Source organism: Hippopotamus amphibius, chromosome 4, assembly GCF_030028045.1.
Source record: "Hippopotamus amphibius kiboko isolate mHipAmp2 chromosome 4, mHipAmp2.hap2, whole genome shotgun sequence".
Classification (NCBI taxonomy): domain Eukaryota; kingdom Metazoa; phylum Chordata; class Mammalia; order Artiodactyla; family Hippopotamidae; genus Hippopotamus; species Hippopotamus amphibius.
In genome coordinates this window covers 15,843,256-15,868,091 of record NC_080189.1, presented here as the reverse complement: position 1 = coordinate 15,868,091, position 24,836 = coordinate 15,843,256, and the positions used below count along the sequence as shown (strand labels likewise).

Here is a 24,836-nt window from a genome sequence, read left to right as displayed (position 1 = left end):
TGAAAATTCATGAGAAAGTTCCTAATCCTGTAAAGCTTAGCCCCAGACAAGAAAAAGAGGTGTTTGAGGAAGAAGGAAATGAGGAATAAAAAAACAAACAAAACAAAACCATAATCCTTCTCTAGGATTACTTTGTGTAACTCTATTGTTTAGCTTTAGTCTATAATTATCAATACCGAGTTTTACCGAATAATTCTGAAAAAAGACACCTTAATGAAAAACTCAATGGCCCAGTTTAATCACCAGAAAACATCAGTTTGGCACTCCCCTCTCCCCATTTCTCAATCACTTTAGTATTTGACAATTAAGGCCCCACATGAGGTTGAAATGACTTGCCTATGTAGTTTCTCTATGACATGGTTAAGTCATATTAAATCCCAAGGCTTACAGATAAATAATACATGGCTTCCTGCCTCCAGTTAGTGAGAACAATCATTCCATTGACTGCCTTACGCAGGCTGACATTAAAGACAAGATGAAATTTCATTGGCACAGAGACTGGTGCAGGAGGTGACCAATGGAGGAGGAGACCGATGGAGGTGGTGACCGATGGAAGAGGTGGCCACAGCCACCAGACGTGCAGCTACTCCTCAGCTGTCCCATCCAGGATTTGTTTAAAGGAGAATGGAGAAAACTTGTAACCAGCCCCGACGTAGAACTTGTTCTGGAACTCCACCCTGTCATTGGGGGCAAGGAGAAGGGAGTTTGAATACGTAAACAAGAGGCTGGCAGCTGGAGGGGAGAAGCTGAGCACATGTAAAATCAAGCACCAGGTGAGCGCGGTGCCCCAGGCTGGTGGTCACCACAGGAACCCTCTGAGGCTTTTTTTTTTTAAATCCTTCTCTTACACCTTCCCCCCTACCCCACAACTTCCTCCAGGCCTCTGCTAGTGGCCTCACCAGGTTAAACAAGGTTTTTTGTTTCCATCCTGATCTTAAACTGTAGGGCTTACATGATTGCAGAACCACCAGCCTTGACTTATATTCTTATAACTTACATAACAGATATCATGTGTGATCATTTTTGCTCTCTTATGTTACAGAGTTCATTTCTTTAATGACAAGGGGAGAAATGATGTCACAGCCTCGGGCAGGAGATGCTGTGACTCTCTGAACTCAACACGTGAAGTGTAAAACCTTTTCTTTATGAACAGCCTCCACAGAGGGAGGGAGGAAGCCTCAGGGGAGCTAAGGACAGTCTGGTTCAGGATGCACGGGAGCTCTGATGCTTCCAGATGGACAGCACACTCGAAATTCTCGGATGAAGCATGACTTGGGAGAGAAATAGAAGCCCAAACAAATGTTTTCATATTCGTCAGCACAGTGATGGCTGACAGTCTCTGGAAACGGCTGTGAATGTCAAGGGCCCCCAGTGAGTGTCTTCCTCCTGATGAGTACCCTCCTTCTGTTTCCACTTTTCAAGAGTTTAGTCGCGGGACTTTCCTTGTGGTCCAGTGGTTAAGAATCTGCCTTCCAATGCAGGGGACATGGGTTGGATCCCTGGTTGGGGAACTAAGATCCCACATGCCACAGGGCAACTAAGCCTGCACACCACAAGTACTGAGCCTATGCTCTCTGGAGCCCACACACCACAACTAGAGAAGGCTGAACACTGCAATGAAGATTCTGCATGCCACAATGAAGAAGATCCCACACATTGCAATGAAGATCCCGTGTGCTGCAACTAAGACCCAACATGGCCAAATAAGTGAGTAAATAAATAAAGTTTAGTCATCTGTTCTGTTGGTATAACTCCAGCACTCAGTAACAAGGGCCAATCATCCCCAATTCCCTCAGCATTGCCCTCCGTGAGCCTTTCAGATCTGTCATTTACCAATAGTTGGGGTGTCCTTTATTTTGAAGCCAATTATAATAAGAAATGAATATTTAAAAGAAGTAAATGGGAACTAACATGTCTTATAGAGCAACCACTATATATGTATATGCGTTCACAGATGTTACATCATTTAATATTACACCAACTGGGAGACTAAGGTTCCAAAAAGGTATGTGAGTTGCTAATGTTACGCAACAGTTTAGGATTTGAACCCAGTTGGCTGGCCCTACAACACATCCTCTTTCCCTAGAGCACCCTGAGAGCATCTATGCTACAACCAGTCCTTACCAGTGCAGCCGCAGGGCGTGCAGGAAAGCAGAGAGGCCCTCCATGATCAGAAGGATGGCTACTGTCAGAACAGCAAATATGGCAAAAATGATGAAGACCCCAATGAGTCCTCCCCAGCCTTGCACACGAAGGCCAATGTTCATCACCATGGTCCAGAGCACTTCAGACAGTTCTGCAAGATGCAAGAGAAACATTCTCAACCACACGGATTATTCTTCTACCATAATCCTGGACCTGCACACCCTACAATTAAGCAACTCCACTCCCAGGTGGAGAATGCAGGCACGTGTGCCCTAAGATACCTGTATGAGATTGCCTACAGCAACTTTGGAGGAGTTTCCATCAAGAGGACAAATATATGATGGCATATTATTCACCAACAAAAGTGAGCAAACCATAGCTACTGGCAGGATTGTGAATAAATCCAAGTAACATCATCTTATGCCAAAGAAGCAAAATACAAAAGAATACATGTAATATGATTTGATATGCTCTGAATGTGTTTCTCCCCCAGGCCCTCAAATTCATATGTTAAAGCCCTAACCCCCATGTGATGGTACTTGGTTCATGTTAGGGTTAGATGGGGTCACCAGGGTGGGGTCCTTATAATGCAATTAGTGCCCTTATAAGAAGAGATACCAGAGAACTTCCTTCCCTTCCAGGGAGATACTATCATTACAGGAGTTTGTGCAAGAAAACAAACACAGCCAGAGCAGTCAAGACCACACTAACGTTGAGCACTTGCTTTTCTGCTGTAAATGAATAATCAGGCTCACTTTCACTGCTTTGGTTTCTATCCACTTAGCACATACTTTGGCCTGGCTTCTCTGTTCTTGGCATTATGCCCAGCACTGGGAATGCAGAGATAAAAGTCAAGGTCCTTGCCTTTCAGGAGCTGACAATCTAGTAGGGAGACAGGCTAACAAGACAGAATTACAATCAGTGCTAGGACAGGGGCACCTCCAGAACCCAGAGGAAGGGCACCTTCCAGACTGGGGACCAGGGAGGAAGGCTACCCGGGAAAGGCACCATCCAAGCTGACTTCTAAAGGAGGAATGAGACATCAGGTGGGGAGAGAGGTAAAGAAAGGAAGAATATTACAGGCAAGGGAGCTGTGGGGCAAACACCCAGAGGGGCCCAGATAGCATGGCATCTCCAGGAGCCTCAGTGCAGTTCCCTGTGGTCACTGCACATGGAATGGGGAAGGGGGTGGGGGTAACAGGGAGCCGGTGGGGCACAGAGGGAAATACCAAGAGCAAGACTGGAGAAGCAGGCAGAAATCACGAGGGGTTTTACAAAGTAAGTTGATGAGTCAAGATTCCAGACTTAAGTCATTCTTGGCGCTTGACTCTTTACCAAGGAATGCAAGTGGCCTGTAGAAACTAGGAAAGGCAAGGAAACAGATTCTCCCCAAGAGCTTCCAGAAAAAACAGACCTGCCAACACCTTGTTTATAGGACTTCTGGTCTCCAGAACTGTAAGACAGTCAATTTCACAATGTTCTAAGCTGCTACATTTGTGGTAGTTTGTTATAGCAGCAACAGGAAGCTGATACAGAGGGTAACCACTGCAGCAAGATAGAGCCAGGCCTACTGAAAAAGGTTACTTCTGTGTGAAAGAAGAGCCATTCTTCTGGCCAGTGCACCAGAAATGACCCAGAAGGCACTTTCATCTACAAGTACACTGCATCTGTTTGCAAAGGGACAGGTGATGGTGCTCTGTTGGGCAGCCCACTCACTCACGTGCATGCGCCAGGCTGAGGGCCCAGAGCCGGAGGTAGGAGGCTGTGTTGGAAATGCAGCCCAGGCAGTACTCGATTGTGTGAATGGCCTGATGCACAAAGATGTCTCCAAAGTTGAACTGAAAGAGAGAATTTTTAATGCTATTTCATTACATACTTTCTGCACGAACATATTACAAATGATACACAGACGAATAAGACCTAGGCTCTATTGTTAAGATATTTCCAGTTGAACGAGGGGGAAATAGGTATTAATATACTTGTAGAAAGAGAATGACCAGCCTGAAGTAGGATGTGATGTGTGTATGGTAACATTTCCCAGAAATGGCTGAAAAGAGTTCAAAGCAGCTTGGTTGGTAAGGGAAGCTGAGATTTGTGCTGAGCTGTGAAGGACAGGGAGGGAAAGGAGAGGCTAGATCATTCCTGGTAAAGAAAATGACTCCAGGTAAGGAAAAGGCAGGTGCTTGGGAACATCATGAAGGGAGAAAAACCATTTGGCTGGAACTGGGAGCTTGCGGCAGTGAGGAGAGACTCAGCTGTGGGAGTTGTTAAAAAGGCAAGCATGAACATAGTTGAGAAAGTAATCTGGAGTCGTAAGGCACCATAAAAGGTATCTGAATAAAAAGTGGCAGGGGAAATAAAGAAATATTGGGGGCAAGAGTAATCTGGTAGCAAAATGGATCAGGGAAAGGACAGCCCATAAGCAAAAACAGCCAACTTGTTGATTAGGTTAGTAATCCAGGTATGAGGGGAAAAGAAACGGCAATCGGTCATTCTTCTCTTTCATGCACTCTGATGTTACAGGGGAAACAATCTGACTGGCACCATCCCTGCCCTGAAGCAGCTCACTGCCCAGCGGGGGAGAAGATGTAAACAGTTACCACACATCAGCATGGGAAATTCAATAACCAAGAATGCGGGGGTGTTATGGGAACACAGAGAAGGGCCCCTCATCCAGCAGGGCCAGGGCGATACATGGTTCTGAGGTCCCTGAGCCTGAATAGATGAAAGAATGGCACTGGCAGAAGTGGATATATTGAAGAAGGGGAGGAGCTAATTCCCAGACGTGTTGCACTGCAGGTGATAGCTGTCCACACAGACTGAATCTTTCAGCGCAGAGCAGCAGAGGCAGAACAGGTTTAGAGGAAAAATCTGGGTGGGAAATGGACACCTGGCACCACACCTGCGGGAGGAGAGCGAGTGGGAGCTAAGAGGACTGAGAAGATCATGAAAAGAGCCACAAGCTTTGGGAAACATCTCAACTCAGAGATAAGAAAGAAAGTGATTAAAAGAAAAGGTCAGGGACTTCCCTGGTGGCTCAGTGGTTAAGAATCTGCCTTACAATGCAGGGGACATGGGTTTAATCTCTGGTCCGGGAAGATCCCACATGCCGCGGAGCAACTAAGCCCATGCACCACAACTACTGAGCCTGTGCTCTAGAGCCCACGAGCCACAACTACTGAGCCCATGTGCCAAAACAACTGAAAGCCGGGTGCCTAGAGCCCGTGCTCCATAACAAAAAGAAGCCACTGCAATGAGAAGCCTGTGCACCACAATGAAGAGCAGCCCCCGCTCACTGCAACTAGAGAAAGCCCGCATGCAGCAACGAAGACCCAACACAGCCAATAAATAAATAAATTTTTTAAAAAAGAAAAAGAAAAGGTCAAAGAACTGGGAGGAGCCATGGGGCTGTGGTCCAGGACGTCAAGGATGGAGTAGTATCTAGGAAGAAATGGAGGTTGTGGCACTGGGGCTTATAGTTAGATGCTATGGGGAAAAGACCAAAATCATCATCATTTTTGCTAGTAAGGTGTCTATGATGGGCACTTGGTAGTTTCAGTGGGAGCTGGCTTCACCTGAAAGACCAACGAGGTGGTTAGAGAGTTGAGACTTTGAGCCACATGTTATCAACCCACACCCATCTCCAGGGAGGGGAGGGAGCTGGAGATTGAGTACAACCACCTGGATTGCACTTGGGTCAGTCATGCCTACATAATGACACCCCAATAAAACATCCAACACGGAAGCTCAGGGGAGCTTCCTGAGTTAACAACATGATAATACTGCCACATGTCAACGCCAGGAGAGTCATGCATCCCTAAGAACACAGAAGCTTTGCATTTGGAACCTTCCCAGTGTCAGATTCTGCTTATGTGCATATTCTTCTGGCTGGTTCTGATTTGTAGACTTTTGCTGTTAAGTAAAGCTGCAATTGAAAGTATAGCATTCTCCTGACTTCTGTGAGCTGTTTACAGATGACTGAACCTGAGGGAGTCTGAGGGGACCCCCGAACTTGTGGCTGGTGTCAGAAGTATTGGGTACACTTGACAGTCTGGAGAACTGTGCCCTTAACCTGGAGTTTGGCTAACTCTGGGTGAGGGCAGAAGTGGGAGAGAACCTCGAGGGGGAGGCAGAGTTGAGCCTGTACGTGCCTTGTGCTGGGAGACCCAGGCATGACTGTACTGGGGGAAGAGGCCGTCAAATGGAGCCTGGAGTTGCCCTCATGAGGGCAGTTGGTTCATGGAGGAGGTGGCAGGTGAACACTGACTAGATATAAACTGAAACCACAGGAGAATGGATGAAGGAGGCTGTACTGGACAGACTGGGACTTGATGAGTCAGAAGATGTGTGGGCTGGATTCTGAAACATTCCAGCAGGTCTGACAGACCTAGTAATACCAGTCGCCACTAATATGTGTTATTCTCTGTATCTGGAATCTTGTTGGGAAAACTTTCCATGATCCAATTTTTCATTAATTCTAAATAACTATTCATTGGTGCAAATGAATGCTTTTTTAAAAAATAGTAATTAACACCACAAATATTTATAGCATCTTTCAGGCCTCACAGGAACTCTGTTCCCACTCCAGAATTAGAAGACAGCTCCAGTTAAAACCCCCAGTCCAGGGTTCAGATTCTGGGCACCTTCAGTCATGGTATAAAAACAGCCAGCTGTCTTGTCTGGGAAAACATGGCACGTTCCCAAGGAGGGGAAGGGCTGCCCTTGGACAGAAAGGGGCAGGGAGGGAAGAGAGAAGCACACAATTGGGAATTCATGTGAGAGGCAGACAATGTTACTAAGTGAACAAAGTTGAGACAGAACCAGGGTTGAGGCAGGAGGAGGCATGAAGGAGGAGGGCTGGGAATAAATAAGCCACTTCTTGCTTCAATATAAGGGACCAGGTTTGGGCTCTGCTCTCGTAAGTGAGGGGCACTGATGGGAAAGAGCATCGTAAGTCGAGCAGACTCCCGGGGCGGGGCTCTGAGTCAAGAGGGCCTCAGTAACATTTAGGATCTTCCATGTCACTAAACGTGAGGCTGATATTCACCTTATACTCACAGACAGAGCAGCACCTGGGTGAAATTATTAAAATGCTCCCTGATTGACTGGTAAATAGCTGTAATCTTAAGTGTTCCCCCTTCCCTGGGACCTCCCCAACTTCCCATGACTCAGTGATGACAGGGCTGCCACCAGCAGGGTCCTCCAAACCTTCCCAGCTCTATTGACTAAGTTCGTTCTGATGGGCTGGTGCCCATGCGCTACTAGCTGTTAAATACGTGAGCATCATCCCTGACTGGATCTGGCTTCTAGAATCTGTACAAATTGGAAGTCTTTGTAGGGCGTCAAGTCCCAAATATCTCTTCTTTAGCAACTTTTTCTGGGGGTGGGGGCATGCAGCTTGTGGGATCTCAGTTCCCCAATCAGAGATGGAACCTGGGCCATGGGAGTGACAGCGCCAAATCCTAACCACTAGGCCACCAGGGAACTCCCCCAAATACCTCTTCATCATGGCCATCCTGAGCCCCATGGGCACCTGCAGAAGCCCTGTGACCAGAGCTCATGGAAGGATTAGAGCTGTCACCTTCAATGTCCTCGGTGGCATCTTCTTGGATCCTGGAGGCCTGCAGCTGTCAGCAAGTAAGAAAAGGAAGCACTAAATTCACCCTTAGAATTACAAACATTCTACACAAAGGCTCTCAGTAAATATTAGCTATTGTACCAGATACTGTGCTAAACCCTCTATTATCTCATTCAGCCTTCATAACAATCTTTATATGTAAGCACAATTATCACCCCCATTTTACCAAGAAGTAAACTAAGGTACAGAAAGGTTAAGAAATGAGCCCAGGATTGCACAGCTGGTAAGGCTAGTTAGTGGCAGGGCCAGGATTCAAATCCAGGCACTCTGATTCCAGGGCATGTGCTTTTCTCCATGGCATTCCAGAATGTGCCAAACTAACCACACTCTTTACAGGTAAACCAATCGTCTTGTGACCCAAACCGCCAGATTTCTACAAGCAAAATTAGGAGGGATTAATGACTGCTATGGTCTGAATGCTTGTGTTCCCCTCCACCCACAAAATTCATGTTAAAATCCTAACCCCCAAAGATGAAAGTATTAGAAAGTAGAGCCTTTGGAAGGTACTGAGGTCATGAGGGTGCAGCCCTCATGAATGGGATTAGTGCCTTATACAAGAGGCTCCAGAGAGCTCCCTAGCGCCTTCCATCAGGTGAGGACACAGAGAGAAGATGACAACAGTGAACCAGGAAAGTGGCCTCAACAGAAGGTGACGATGCTAACACCTTGATCCTGGATTTCCAGCTTTCAGAACTGTGAGCGATAAATTTCTGTAGTTTTAGCCACCCGGTGCGTGATATTTTGTTATAGCAGCCCAAATGGACTAGACAATGACTTTTCCAACACAAACACACTTTTTAAACTGAAAACAACACTTTCTAAAAATAGCTAAGAAAAAAATTCAAGGGAAAAAAAAATCTAGGTGTAGTCACCATTCAGTTTGGCCTGGTTTTATCCTCGAGTCTGAAGAAAATATTTCTTTCAAGTCACTGTGAAATTTAATGTCCCATGTCCAAAGCTTCTCATAGAATGATTTCACGGGTGGCATACTGCAAAGTAGGCATTAAAGTATCTTTACCTTTCTTTCTTCAGCAAGTCTGCACCTAATAGTTGCAGACCTTTGCACAAAGGTACCAATGAAAGCCCACATGCCATATGTTTAAATATTTAAAAGTTATAAATCAAGCCAACAAACTCCTAGATAAAAAAGGTTCTAGCCTCTGTCTTGATAAATAAATTCTCACAAGAACTTGGAAGGCCAGGTTCAAATTCAGCATCCCACACCAGGACAGGGCAGCAGGCCCTGCATGCACCTGGGCATGTGACCTTTTCCCTCTCACCTCTGATTTCATCTCACAGCACAAAGCCTGCGGCCTCGTGTGCACTTGCATGGACACTCCCACCCAAATGTTTATGTCCCACCCACACTCCCCTTATATTGCTGCCCCTTGGCCACTCCAGAATGGTACCCAGGCCAGTGGTGTGGTTGGTCCTTTGTATGGTCTAGAAGTGGGCTTGTGTCCATCTGGATAGAAATTCCAGGGTGCTGGGTAACAAGAGGGGGCTCTGGGTAAGCCTTTCCCCTTGGCCCATGGTTCCTTGCCCCATGGTGAGGAATGGGGCTCAAGTTAACATTACTTTGTCTTCTTGAAATCCTATTTTCTCTCCCCATCCACTTAAGGAAAGAAATACCAAAGAAGAAATAGAAGACAGTTTTTCCATTTCCATCTTTAAATGCTAGCCTTTTCTGGTCATATCCTGAAATTGGTTCAAATGAGCATAAACAATTGTGTAGAAGCGTGATACTGGGACTTTCACTGACTCTTCTTCCCATTCGAAACATACTTTGCAGTCCCCCTGACTAAACATCTCACAGTATTTGAGCTGGATGCTATCTGAAATAAAATAGTAACCAATAGTTACTTGCAACTTTATAAAAACACATAAAACACATGTGCAAAAAGACACAAGGATGTTCATAGCAGCACTATTTGTAATTACTAGCACTGGAAAAAGCCAAATAACTATCTGTATATGAATGGATAACTAAATTGTGGTACATTCATGCAAGGGAATACTATATAACTCTCTCTCTTTCACACCCACCCACACACACACAATCTCTCAAATGTAACACTGGATGAAGGAAGCCAGACCCAAAAGAAGGTGTGGTGTATGGTCCTATTTACATAAAGTTCAAGAACAGGGAAAACCAACACATGGTGTTAGAAGTCAGGACAATGGTTGCCCTTGGGATGAGAGTGACAGGAAGGAGGCACAAAGGGACTTCAGGGTCTGATGGTGTTCTGCCTCTCAATCTGAGTGCTGGTCATGTGGATGTGTTCATGTTGTGATACTTCACTGATCTGTGCACTCATCATTTGTGCACTTTTGTGTGTAGGTTATACTTCAATAAATTTTAGCATAAAAAACATGCATGTAAATGTAAAGATTTTAAATAGAAAAGCAAAGTTACTTCACTGTGACCTGGGATGCAGGAGTGATAGGAGATCTGGGTCCAAGGCAGCAAGTCAGAAGAGGACGCAGAATGTGGGCAGTCCAGGCGGTCCAGGGGGCCTGGACACAGGTGCTTCTGGGGAGGAGATGTGTGTTCCCTGGCTGAGCACACATGGGGCATGTGCCCAAAGGGCCACACCACAGGTGGCCCTCTAGTGAAGGGGTTTCCAAACCATGTCCTGCAGGGACCCGGGGTTATAGGGTTACAGAGGAGCCTGAGTATATGGGACCTATGCTCACATCCCCTGAGGCCCAACAGAACAAATCTGTTTATAATCTCTATGTATTGGGCCCCCTTAAGCTTTCATAGGGAGAACTGAGAGGAGGCCAAAGAATTCCATTATGGAATCATCTCTTGGATGGAGGTGGGAGGAAATGTTTCTAACATGAAAAAGGACCGTCTACTCAGCAGCCTAAGGAATCAACCAACACTTATGCAACCCAAGGGCCAAGGAGGCAGGCCTCCAAGCATTCTTTGGGGGTTCCTGTTTCCCAGACTCAGTCCAGGAGGTATCATCCAAGATGGCAGACTACAAAAGCTCCTCTACTTCCTTCCCCATCATACAAGTCATCCGTGAGGAAAAGGGAAAAGTCCATCACTTTGAGCTCTGCCACTATTTAAACAGTTTTTGCAGAGCAAAGAACAAGACAAGTTATGGTTTGAGAGTCCTGGGACTCGGGGGAGCCAGCAGTAACCTAGCCCTCGACTTACAGACAGGTTGAGTTTCTAGGAAAGACAGTTGCATCTATTTCTGCAAAAAGGTATTTGCCATCTTCTGAAACACCCGTCACCTATTTGGACAACGGTCCATCTCAACTGTCCTTTACCATCTTGCTCTCTCACCAACTAACCAAACAATAAACAAGCATTCTTTGCTTTGCCTTCCTACATATTTATACCCCCACATAAATTATATTTCAGACAGGCTTTGGATCTGGTCAAGACTGGCAGGAAACAGTGGGAGAGGCAGGTGATTCAGAAAGAGGGCGCCACCTAGGGACGAACCTCCTGAACTCCAGCCTGGACCCGCCTAGGTCCCTGACTCTACCATCAGCCACGTCAGAGTTTAGAAAAAAAGGTTTATCTAAAAATATCTGCAACCACTTAAAACATACGTGATCTCAGCACAGCCCACTTATTCTTCTGCACTAACAGAGGGAAGCAGAGACTGATCGCCTCAAATAGCGCCTGTGTGTCATTTCTAGACTCTAATGCTCCCTGGAAGGCTAATCTTCCCAAATCCTATCTGATTTAGGCAGGAAACTCTTCCTCACCCTCTGAGTAAATCTGAGGCTCAGGAGAAGTTTAGACAAAAAGAGGAAGTGGGCTGAAACTGGTGTTTGGCAATAGGGTGAAAATCACAAAAACGAGAACAGACTTCTCTAAAGGTGTTCACTCCTCTAGTTCCCTCTCAAGTAACATAATATAGTAAAAGCCCACAACTTCAGAATGCTGATGAAAACAACATTCAATATCCATTAACACGCTGAAGCTACAGTAAGGGACCTCCCTGGTGGTCCAGTGGTTAAGACTTCAGCTTCCAATGCAAGGGGTGTGGATTTAATCGCTGGTTCGGGGAGCTAAGATTCCACATGCCTCAGGGCCAAAAAACCAAAACATGAAATAGAAGCAACATTGTAACAAATTCAATAAAGGCTTTAAAAATGGTCCACATCAAAATAAATAAATAAATCTTAAAGAAAAAAAACTACAGTAAAAAGGTCTTATTTCCAACTTAAAAAAAACCCACATTCAGACCCTTAGAAGTCATTAACTACCACTAGACTCAGCACACACCCCAAGCACAGTTTGCGGCACATAAGATTTAAACGTGACCATTATGCTGGAAACAAGTAGGCCCCGAGGAAAAGTTGAGCTCTGCAGAGGAAGCATCCCTGGAGTAGGCCAATGCCTCACCTCACCACCACCTCCTTGCCAGGTCCCTCAGGCCCTGGTGAATGCAGAGCTCTCTCTAAACCCCTGACTTACGTTTCCAGGGAGCCCACATTCCTACCCACAGCAAGGGAACTGAAGTGGATGGTGCTTACCTGGGATTTTCGATGATTGGCTCTCAGGATAAACGGCTTAATCAGAAGCATCCATGGCACAGAAATCAAAGCCATAATAACGAAGAAGCTTTGGACTTCTCGCTGTAAGACCAACATTTCAGGGTGATTGCACAGCATACTTTATATGATTCGAATGATAAATGTGGATCATCTCAGCTGCACTTTAGGTGAAGAGTTCTAAAGCACTGCAGCAAACCCATTCGCCCTCCCGTCCTGGGCTATTCCCACTGCAGAGAGAATTGTCAGTCCAGTGGTGTGGGATATCCACTCGAGGTGGCCCCTCCTCATACACTTACACCATGTGGAGCCCATCACTGGACAGAAGTGCTCACCAGCCACATCATAAGCACAACTTTATTTGTCCCTTGTCCCTTTGACTCTGTTCCTTGGGGACAGTTAACCCTGGCCCTGGATGAAGAGCAGACCTGGCATTTCACCTGTCACTCTGGAGTGTCCAAAAGTCTTTGGGTCACCTTAAGTCACAAACATTATCTCCATCAGTAATCTTATATTTCCAGTACCACTAAGCCCTACTGCTCTCTCTTTCAAAAAAACAATAATCCTCACAATCTCCACCTGACTTGCACAGTCTCATTGTGGGTGAGTTACCTAACGGGTTCTGGGACACCTGGACTGAACTCTCTTTCACTGTCTCTCTCTTTCTCTCTCTGTCACAACTCACTTCGGAGTGAGGCGTCTACGGTCTTCGTGACTTGTTGAAACCCAGGAGTTGTCCCATTTTATCATCCTGTTACATAGTTCCTTTCATAGCCTCATCCCCACCACTTTTCCTACCCTCCCAAGTCGCCAGGTTGGAAGAGTGATCCTGAGCTGCTATGGTCTAATGAACCAGGACACCTGGAAAGGCTTCATCAGAGCCATTGAAAAGGTGTCGAAACTGGGTGCTCAGAGTGAAAGGGAAAACGTTTCCTGAGCCCTCACATTTCTCTAACTGTTCTGGCCAAGGTCCCAGTGAGATGATTTATTATCATCCCAACTGGAATAAGATGTACCCCATAACAGTGGGAACATCTTATCTGCTCCATCTCCTACCCTCCTCCGCTCCTAACTGCTCCCAAGAGGGAGGGGAACCACGGGAACACACACTGTGCTACTTGCCAGGCCCAGGTCCCTGCCCTCGCAGCGACCTCATTGCCATTTGCCTGTTTTTATATCATGCTTTTCCCTCTCACAATGTACAAAGCAACCAGAGATGTCCACTTATCTGTGGCTCTTCTTTGATGTTGAAACAAGGCATAGAGTAGCCAGGGCACTGTTGGGAGGGGGGCTGTATTAGTAATTTACACTGTCTCTTCCAGCTGCATGACGGGAAAATGAGGTTATGGAAACTTCAAACTATGTCAAGATAATTAATCTTCATTCCAGGGTGTGGAAACCAGCTAACTCCAAATAACGTTTTTGAATGGAAAAAAGCTGGAAAAGCCATTTACCGTGCAGTGTTCAGTACACTAAGTGAGGACTTCAGTCTTTAGGAAAAGAATTAGCATATGAACTACATGGTGAATCTGAGTCCCATGCCTCAAAGAGAAGACTTGTTTGGGAAATCCAAGTAAACTTTTATTTAGACTCCACTGTTGAGTAAATGAAACTTCCAAATACATTCATTTAATGCCAACACTCTAGGGATGGTTCCTACACCATCGATGTAGAACAGGTGTTACAACAGTAAGGTGGGATACAAGAGAGCTCTCAGAGCTATATGGAGAAGACATATAGCTGATTATTATCTAAAATCGTTCCTTACTCTTTCTTCTTCTTATTTGCTGCTTCTGTAGGGGAAGAGAACACAGCCAGGATTCAAACTCATGAGGATGTGTGCAACTGTAGGAGGAGCATGGCCTTAACTAGGACCCAAGATGAGCAATCACTGGCGGGTACCATGTACGTCGAAGGGCCACCTGGTATTGCGAATCGAGCCCTAGAGCTTGATCCAGAGGAATTAGAACCTATATGGTGGGCTCTCCTTTAGTGAAACTCTACCAGCACACAATATTATCAGCTTATCACCGGGAGAGGCCAGAGGAAGAGAACTATTTGTGTTACCAAAAATTACTCACTGAGGTATTTTTATTCACACTTCTCATGGGACATTTATACTTTTAAAAAATAAAGTATTAAGTTGATAATGAGGCTGAAAGAAACAGAAGTCAGAATGGCAAAAACGTCCAACTGTTGGAAGGTATCACCCACAGAAGAGCCCAAAGGAAAAAAGAAAGCAAGCATCTCCAATTAGCCATGGAAGCTCATAGGAGAGCATGAGTTCAGTTCAGTTTTCCAGAAACGCAGACCTCATGTGAACAGAAGGACTCTTCTTGACTCTATTTCAGTTTTCTTTCTTGTGAACCTTAACTAGAGTTTACTTTTATACTAAAAGATTATTCAGCTTTAAGGTGCCATTTAGAGCATTTACAGTTTCAAGCCAATCAATCTGAAGGATTATTTTTTTCTTTCTTCGCATCACAATGTACAAGCTAATTTTCAGCCCCACAGAGATAATCCCTCCCCTGTGTTACTCAGATAGGAATGTCTACAGCCACACCACAGCACTGCCCTCAGCACCCAGACATTCGTCCAATAAGACCTTCTGAAATGTGAAGAACCTAACGCGTTTGGTGCTGAGATGGTAGGATTTGACATCATTAAGTGCGTAAAAGAAGAAAAAAAAAACCAAAACTACCTGATGCTTGTACAGGGGTGCGTTCGAAGGGTCATTATAGTTAAACAGGAACATATTGATGAAGTGGATGAGGATGCTCGGGGCTTGCTGGGACACAGAGACGTTGAAGGAGCACCATTTGAAAATGATCATGAAAACCAGGTATCCAAAGAGACACAGGATAAAAATCATCTCTGGGATGAACTGCAGAATGATGTTGAGAGTGTTTCTGAAGAATCTGGAGGTGGGAAACGCACACACGTACAAGACAGAACATTGAAGGAATACCAATAACTCACAATTCTCTCCAAAGCACCAAATGTTCATCTCTTTGAACCCTGCGTTCGCTCCCCCGGTAAGCAGCATTCATGCATGGATGGAAAAGAAGAGAAAGAAAGGTGCTTTTGCACAAAAGGTTCAGTGAGAACCAGGGTGTAGAAGGTAAAGTGTGAGGCAAAGGGCAGACTTACACAAACAGTCAGTGATCTGGCCACAGGTTCCTGTACAGACCTAATTCATATCAACACAGTTAAAGGCACAAGGATACAGAAGCGTGGCTTGGCAGCTCTTCTCCTAAGGATGCCCACAGGCCAAACTGAGCCCATCACCTAGTTTTGTACTGCTTGCAAGTTAAAACCAGTTTTTACAATTTTAAATGGTTGGGAGGAAAAAAAATCAAAAGAATATTTGATGACACATGAAAATGAAAGGAAATTCAAATTTCAGTTTTCATAAATAAAGTTCTGTTGGAACACAGTCACACTCATTTGTTTACATATTGTCTGTGGCAGCGTTCATACTACAACACCAGAGTCGAGTAGCCACGACAGAGACCATCTGGCCCGCAAAGCCTAAAACATTTACTATCTGGCCCTTTACAGAGAAAGTTTCCCAACTCCTGCTCTAAGACATAGGGAGACACCCACGAGGCTAAGTTGGGAGACTCCCAGTTAAAATGTCAGAAAGGGCCCCCATACCCTTTGTTACTGTAAGAGTTACTGGAGGGAAAATGGAGGTCCCATGATAAAGCAGGATTACTAGAGATAGTTGAGGCCAGCCTGACACACCATCCTGCTTTTCTCTCTCATTTAACTCTCATAGCACTTTCAGGCAGGCAGTAGTATCAAGTGTTGTCATTCGCTTACTCACTAAATAGCTCTTATTTTTCAAGTAGAATCATACATATTGGTTTTCCGGTTGGAGGTCACCATATGGCTCTGGTCAATGAAATAGGAATGGAGGTGGCATGTGTCACTCTGGGTGGAAGCCTAAGAGTCAGTGTGTATTGACCACACTCTCCTGTCATGGCAACTGGCAGCTTCTAGGTGGTAACCGCCCATCAGCCCTGGTCCCAGTGCGAGGGTGAGATACGCAGCGCCCCCTGGTGGCCCACAATGACGTGTCATGGTCGTAAGCCACTGTGATTTGGGAGTTGTTTTTTACTGCGCAATAACTGACACATTCTGACTCCTCAGTTCCCAGTCTACAGAAGAAAACGATCTCAGAGATGTTGAGCAACATGTCTATGGTCACACAGCTATAGTGTGTCAAATTCCTGATTCTAAACCCTGCATCATTTCCTTGGCATCGTGCTGACCTCCTGGTAGGCTGGTTTCAGCAACACCTACAAGCTGCCCTGTCCACAAAAGGGTCTCTAAATAGGCATGTTTGAGGCTGTTTTCAAACATCTACAACTTTAGCATAAATATGTAAGTTTGAGAAGCTTTCCAGAGACAGATCTTAACAGAAAGAAGAGATAGGAGAACATTAAGAGCTAAAGAAATCAGAGAGAGGCTGCTGCCAGTCGGAAGAAAGTATACCAGACGGGATTCAGAATCAGAGGGCACTTTGGCCAAAATGTACTTATGTCCCCATTTACCCACTGGTGGGAGCTAAGCCTGGATACAGCACCAACGGGGGCCTTTTTCAGTCTGGCAGGACACGTAGCACTGTGGGCTTGCAATCTCTTTCCGAACCCTCAAATATTTCTGAGGTGAAAGGTGCACTCAGCTCAGGAGAAAGAGGTACCGTTTCTGGCAAACCAGCTTGTCTGAGCTCAAGCCAAGAGACCCAGGAAAGCAGTCCCCAAGGGAAGGAAACTTGCACAGAGGGACCCAGGACCAAACTGGTGGCTCTGCCACTGCTCATCACCAATGTGGTCAGACCAATAGGCAGAACGTTTATCATGAAACTTACATGTGATTGAACAGGCTGAGAATAACCCCAAAAACCATCTGGACAATTCCCAGGATAACTGACATCTTCATCTTATAGGAGTTCAAGAACGTTAGCTTGTTTGAAGCCAAGTTCCAAATCTGGAAGGGAAATGTGACAAGAAAGACATGAGACCAGAGTCTAGAAGTTCTCCTGGAGCTGGGGGCTAGAGCTCGATTTCCCCTGACAAAGTTGCTCTGGGAACAACATTTTCAAATTTCTGTCCAGTTTCAGCATATGCATTTTAGGCTCAGAAAAAAGAAAAGGACCAAGCTCCTTACAAATGCAACTCCCATGACAAACATGTCAGAACCAATAGCACCATTAGTAGAACATCAAGTAGCTGAAAGCAAAAAAAATCCAACATGATTTTTCCCCTGTTCTAAATGAAAAGACATTCTGAAACATTATGGTGAGATCTCAAACTTGTCTGGGTTCCCACACTAATGGTGTAAATCTCTGGCCCATGAATTTGGCCAGTCCCTTCTTAGTAATACCACCTTTTACTCTGAATTTCTATAGTGCTGTACATTACAAAGCATTTTCCCAGGCCCTTCTCAAGAAGCCACTCCTGTAGCCAACATTCTTTGGCACGATGGGTAAGATATGGTCCCTGCCTCCTGCACGGTCTGTTTTAAACAGCTGCCAGGCTCGCACAGAGAGGGATGCATGTGCCTGCCCTGCCCACGCAAGACAGACACACAGAGCAAGCACTCAGAGCCTCTGGGGGGCTGTCAGGGTGTCACCCTGGTTAATGGCCCCTGTCACTAACACTCTTCTTCTTCACAGAAATCTCCAATGCCCAACCCCATACAAACGATTCAAGTCCTTGCTTCCATCTCTGACCCCTCTGAAACTTTAGGCCTCTGGAGGGTTTGCTATACTGCTTCTCAGAAGTAACAAAGCCACAAGGTCTTCTCATCTTTCCTCCAAAACTACTTCCTCCTCCAAACTCCTCTGTTAAGGGGTCGACATCCACCTAGTGCAGCCTCAGTGCATGGTTACCTTCCCATCCCCCATGCAGGAAACACCTCTCACTGATTCTGTCTTGACAACGTTCTGGGCGGCTGCCAGCTGAACAGAGGGGAAAGGGACTCTCCTAACAGGTGCTCAGACCCCAAAGGCACCTCCACTACCCTCCCCATCTGCCCTGGCATCGAAGCTGCACCGGGCTTGCCTTCCACCCTCTGCTTATCCCTTTGCCCACCTAGTTGGCCAGTCTCCACAGGATCATTCAACACAGTGAGGCCAGGGTTACCAGTACACCTTAGACCCAGCTTGGAAAAACTAAAAATGTTCACAGTTAAATACCAGGCACATACTAAGCTCTTTACGTGTATTTATCTCATTTAATTCTAACAAAAACTCTATGAGATTGTTATAAGTATTCCCATTTCACAGATAAGGGCATTTACCAAAATCTCAGGGAGACCAAGTTACTTACACACCCAGAGAGAAACAATATAATAGCAAATGGCATTTACTCTGTTTATGCACCAGACTCTTCTGAGTGTTTTACCTACAAAATTCATTTACTCTTTTGAGCAACACTGGGAGGGCTATTATTATACCCATTTTACAGATGAAGAAACAGAAACACAAAGATGATAAATTCCTCAAAATCACGTAGCAAATAAATAGGAAAGCCAAGATTTAAACACAGGCTGTCTGATTCTAAATCATGGGCTTTTAACCATTGTGTAATGTTCATTATAAAATATTTACAAATGCCTTTAGAAAGCCCCCTTAGCTCTGACACCCAAATATTTTGTGATTTGATTCACAAATAGATGCTCAACACAGTTAATAAATGCAGCTGCAGAAATTTACATTATGGAAAAATCAAACTCTTCATTAATATATGTAAGTGCTATTATAAGCAAAGAAATGTTCTATTAAAGAGGTTATCTCTGGGGAATCCGATTGCAAGAACAGGAAAGGTAAGAAAGACAACTCTTTCTTTTCATTTTTTAAATAATTTTTGTACTTTATGGTTTTTAATCATATGTATTACTATTTTATAATAAAGAGACCAAAAATTTTTTTTAATCTAAACGTCACTAGGAAAAAATTATTGTCAACACCCCACCCTCCCTGTCACCCTCAGATTTTTCTTTTCTTTTCTAACTAGTAAGCAGATGACAACATTGCACACATAGTAGATGCTGGACCACTCAATTCTGAAACGTGAAATTTGGTACCCTCCCTTTCTCCATGAGGAGCAAAACTGGGCAGACAGGATTTGCTGGTTCATTAGATGGGGGCTGTGAAGAGAAGAGACGGGAAAGTAGGAGCAATGAGATTCAAAGGAAAGGAAGGTCAACCAGACCCTAAAAATCACCCCCCTCCATACTCCTCCACTGCCTGCTTGTTAATCATGAAATTCCTTGGACCAAAGATAAAGCCTTCCAGTCTACAAAAAAAAAACTTGCGCGTATGTTTAGCACTTTGCAGCTTACAAATCAGGCATCAAGGACTTCACTTCTTTTTGATAAAACTTAGAAGGTAAGTGCCCCTGAGTGGCAAGTATAAACCAATCCTGGGTGATGCCTGCTGATTTTATAAGGAATGGAAGGTGTGCAGAAAGTGGAAGGGGCCAGAAAACTGAAGAGGAGATGACGCACAAGATAGGATAGACCAGAGAACCAATTTTAGGGCCAGTACTATTACTCTCAAGTGTCGGCAAGTAAAACTGTGGTCTCAGGTTCTCTTCTAATAAAATGAGCATAGAGGAAACATCTATGAACCATATCTGCCAAGTTCAGTTCCAGACGCTTGCTCTCATTTGGAGCACAAGGCCACCACCTGGTGGCGATATATGCTAAGGCCATCTTGTGAGTGGCTTTACACAAATAGGCATGCGTGTCTTCTTGAACAAAATCCCTTTGTACCTGCAGGCTGGGTGAGGAAGCACCTTTGTTTGGCTCAAATCCAACTGAGGTACTGATGAACTCAGTAACAAGACAAGAACAAGGATGGAGATGCAGAGAATGGACCGGAGAACTCGAGGTTTGGGGGGGCGGGGGGTGAAGGGGAAGCTGAGACGAAGTGAGAGAGTAGCATAGACATATATATACTACCAACTGTAAAATAGATAGCTAGTGGGAAGTTGCTGTATAACAAAGGGAGTTCAACTTGAGGATGGATGATACCTTAAAGGACTGGGACCGGGAGGGTTGGGGGGAGTCGAGGGAGGGAGGGAATATGGGGATATGTGTATGAAAACAGATGACTGAACTTGGTGTACCCCCAAAAAATAAATAAATAAATAAAAACTTGTATAATTCTATGCAGTAAAATAAAGCAAATATAAAAGCAAATCCATACTTTTCTAGGGAAAAAAAAGATGTTAATCACAGCAAGAAAAGGCCAAAGTTGGGAACTTGGTTAGGATGTTAAATTGCTTATCTAATATGCATACTTTCCAAGCAACCAACAGCCTGTTAAAAGAAGCAATTGTAAACCACCAGGGGTATAATTGACAAGAAAGAGGCAGATGTTTGGAAAATTGCATGTAAAATGACCCAGGAGCTGGGTAAAGGGTGCAGGTAAGACATTTAATTGAATCTGATGCAGTGTGTCACAAAAACCTCCAGGACATACTATTCTGTTTCAACACAAGTGTGTGAATTGGACAGGTTCCGGCACTTTCTTCCCCTCCACACAGAGATCCCCTCAGCAAGACATTTTACATAATAAACATTTAACATCAGAAGACATTATTACCGGATCAATCCCAAAAGGGTATGGATTTCCAGAGTACACTCCTGGAATGGCTGGGTCCAGCTGTAAATATGGATTTGCTTCCACTACTTGCATACTACAGAGGGAGAAAGAAAAACAAAAACAAAACCAATCATCAACCAGAGGTAGGAGAAATACTACAGCACCATCAGTCATCTACTTGCAAGCCAGTCAAAGCCTAACTGTTGGTGCAACTCACCAACTGGTTCATTCAATTATTCCACAAATGACTACCAAATACCTACTATGTGCTAAGTATCATCCTAGGTGCTGAGCTACACAAATTACCATCTGGCCCCCAAGGAGGCCACAGGCTGAGTTTCCAAGGGGCTCTCAGCATGACAGCGTATAGTAAAGAAAAACTTATACTACATCGGAAAAGAGTCAGGGGGCAATGGTGACAGGAGCATAGGGGAAATAAAACCCGCCCTGGGACCAGTCTGGGAAATCCCCCCTCAGAGCACGAGAGCTGGTCCCGGAGGAGTGAACTGGCTTTCACACATGGCCCTTCACTTCTGGGCAACTTAGCCCCTGAAAGTTGTGGTCCATAGACTGCCTTTAAATCTGTGTCCCATTCTTGCCCAGAAGCACAAATGGCAATGGGCAGGAATTTCTTACTGTCTCTGCAAACTTGAAGGGGTTAAGAATATTAGGGCTTAATTTTTTTTTTTTTTTTTAAGAGCACACATCTATGGAGGGGCCCAAGAATGAGTATTTGAAAGGATGGAGAACAGAATGTTGGCCACTTGGGCTTCCTAGAGATACACTCCCTCCCTCCCGCAGCTGAGGGGAGTTTCTGTATTGGGGGGGGGCGGTATATTTGGTAGCACAGGGGGAATTAGGAAGCCTGATTACACTGACCAGGCCCTCAGTGACAGTGGAAACAGCTAGCCCTAACCAGCCACCTCAGACCTAGACCCCTGTCCTAACAGCACGCCTCAGTGCAAATGCCTGGATCTAATGATCAGAGATGTATTTGTGTGTCAACAAAGAAAAAAGAGGGAACTGGCCTGGTGCCCATGGTTAAACCATAGCGTCTGCTGTTGAACATAAACAATTTCACAGAACAAAAAACAGACAAGGCCACCCTGTGACCATGATGGATCAAGACAAAAACAAGACCATTCCACAATCACATCTGATATCAAAATATGGACAGTTCAAAATAAGGACGTTGTCCAAACCACAAAAATGACCAAACATTCCCCTAATCCTCTCAGACGCCAATCCTCTAAGCTCTTCTAACACCCTCTCACGGAGATGCCTACTGTCTCCCTCACTGAGTCAATCCACCCAATACTGGTGACAACACACATGATTCCGGTGGTCTGTGTGGCAGTGTCTCTAGCCCATTGTCAGGGGAAGCAGGCCCAAGACCTAGCTCATGGCCAGTGACCAAAATCAGCCTGCTGTGCCCTTTGCAGCTCTGGTGGATGCCTGCGATTCCCTCTGGTCTCCCTGCAGAAGAGGGTCTGCTACATACCATCCGTGCTTGGGCGTGTGGCCGAGCCTGGGGTCTCTCAGACCGGGCGTAGCCTCCAAAGCCTGGAATTGGGGCGGAGATAACTTGCATGTGCACAAAAGAACAATATTCCGACCCACGTTTGTAGAATGACAGCAAGCCACCTGACTCGGACTTTTCCCAGTCACACTCCAGGGCATATGAAATTCTGTGTATATAGTCTGATGAAGTTACACTGACTTAACATGTTTCAGGGGCCATCACTACGCTTATGAGTTTAAACCTGAAGAGCAGAACTAAGCATTTTGTCTTTAAACATGTGAAAGTTTTGCTCTTCTAGGCATCTCTTCAGGATACTAATTGCAAAGAAAAAACAAACAAAACCCCATAGATACAGCCATCTGTAACTGTAATTCTGCAAAATGTTTTCTTCTATATTTATTGTTCAATATTCCTGTCCTCTACTACAGGGCGCTTGGACCCAGCAGAGGGACTAAAAGGAGATGCACGGAGCCTTAGTGACACACCCACCTGCGCTTCGCTAGCCCCTCTGAGCCCCCTGGGCCTTCAGTCAGCACCAAGCCTCAAATGCACTTGGGAACACTCCACATTGAAAGGAACCCTGTGTTGAATCTTTCCTAACTGAGAAATCCTCGGATGAGGCTGATGGTGTATTCTCTTCCCCACTTATGATGTGTAGAGCAGATTTTGGGGAGCAGGAAAGACCCCTGAAGTACCTTAAACGGCAAGTACCAGGCTTGAGAGACAAAAGAAGGAAGCAAGGTTGCAGATACGGTTACACATCTCTGTCTCCCCTTGCTTTCTGTGCTCTCCTGTCACACACCCCACCGGACACTCCAGGATGAGACAGAGAAACCTGAAGCTGACCTGAAGCAGCTGGGTGGGCAGACATGACGGAACATCACCTGGGACTTTCAGGCCTCATAACGTAGCCCGGAAGCTACCTGGTTGTCTTGGGTGTGTGATGCCAGCAGCCAAACATCCCTCAAAGATCACAAGGGAGTCAACATTTCCATGTGTTTCCCTCAAAGCCCCTGCTCCTCCACTGCCCTCCTCTTCTCCCCCAACTCATCACACTGACCCACCCCTCAGACTCAAAAATCTTTCTCCCTCCCCACAAGAGTCTCATTCCTGAGGCGTGGTTTCCACTCCAATGACTGTGTGTCTGATTAGGTGCATAATAACCAGGGATGCCTACAGGGGATGTGGTTGGTGGGGATGCAGAGAGCTTCCAGGTCTCTCTTTCCTGCAGCCAAGACATCTCCTCCCCAGCCAGCCCAACCCACCCCCTGCTTTCCTCACCCCACGTCACCCACAAGGCAAATACAGGGAACCAGCATCACAAAACTAACTATCTCCTCCTGTGCTTTTAACACTCAATCAAGCTGCTCTGAGCAGTCAAAGAAAACACCCTTCTGGTGAATCTGGGGCTTTGAACACTGGAAACCAATCATTTGTATAGTTCAAACCTGCATCAGCCTTTCTTAAAGCAGAGCCTTCTGTCTTAAGTGCATGGCTGCATAATTTCACTGTATCTCTGATTCCCTACCAAGCAAGGTATATTTCAAATGCCACCTTCTTCTCCTGAAGCCTCACTTCTGTGACAGCGACTCTGATGGCCAGTTTATACCTGGTCCACCGTTGTTTTCACAACAGTGCCTAAGACAGAGAAACCTGAAGCACATGGGATGCACTCCAGGATACCTACTTAATTCAGCTGAAGTTTTAAAAACTCTTTCTGTGCATTACAATTACCAGTGCAGTTACTGAGGAAGTGGTACAACATCTCACACTCAATAGATAAAACCAAATTATTTGTTGAATTGGTGGGCAAACCTCTGAGCAGAGCCAAGCGTAGGATCCCCCGGCCACAAAAACTGTCACTGAGGCCACCTGAGTGGCCAGCGAGTGACCCATCTCTGTCGCAACTTACTTCCATGTGCCATTTCTGAACATGGGTTGGACGCTCCAGGAAGAGCCAAAGATGTTGAAAGACTTGGAGAAGCAGTCGTTGTAAATCAGGCCAGTGTAGATGGAGAAGATGCCCATGAGGAGGATGAGGTAGCGTCCGTGGAAGAAGGTATTCCAAATCTGGCCCCAGGGAGACAGAGGACGATTGTCAGTGGGCTCTGAACCAGACCCTGGGGACGTGTGTTACAGGATGCCTCCAGCACCATTGGGACAGCCACTGCAAGGCACATCCCACACACAGGGGCCACGTGGCCAGGCAGGCATCAAAGTGATCCAAGACTCATTTGGGGTCTTGTTATAACACTGGGTTTCTGACTAAGCAACATCCACCAAGAAGAGGAAAGCATTTTCCGTAAGACTGGATGATGTGTATCAGCCATCAAAATTGCTGAAGTGTAAGTTTGAGACTTTAAATATTTATTATAGGAACGCACATC

General features: G+C 45.4%; 1 protein-coding gene across 1 annotated transcript in view; it reads right to left on the bottom strand.

Moving 5' to 3' along the window:
* Positions 1-234: 234 nt before the first annotated feature.
* ATP6V0A4 (ATPase H+ transporting V0 subunit a4) overlaps positions 235-24,836 on the bottom strand; it is a 46,708-nt gene continuing 22,106 nt past the window's right edge. Inside the window, exons 10-18 of the mRNA XM_057731329.1 lie at positions 24,362-24,519; positions 20,928-21,021; positions 17,184-17,302; positions 15,009-15,225; positions 12,290-12,391; positions 7,644-7,772; positions 3,866-3,983; positions 2,125-2,296; positions 235-677 (exon numbers count right to left, since the gene is read on the bottom strand). Of these exons, the coding sequence (XP_057587312.1) occupies positions 584-677; positions 2,125-2,296; positions 3,866-3,983; positions 7,644-7,772; positions 12,290-12,391; positions 15,009-15,225; positions 17,184-17,302; positions 20,928-21,021; positions 24,362-24,519 (1,203 nt within the window). The 3' untranslated portion in view covers positions 235-583. The remainder of the gene's footprint in view (positions 678-2,124; positions 2,297-3,865; positions 3,984-7,643; positions 7,773-12,289; positions 12,392-15,008; positions 15,226-17,183; positions 17,303-20,927; positions 21,022-24,361; positions 24,520-24,836) is intronic.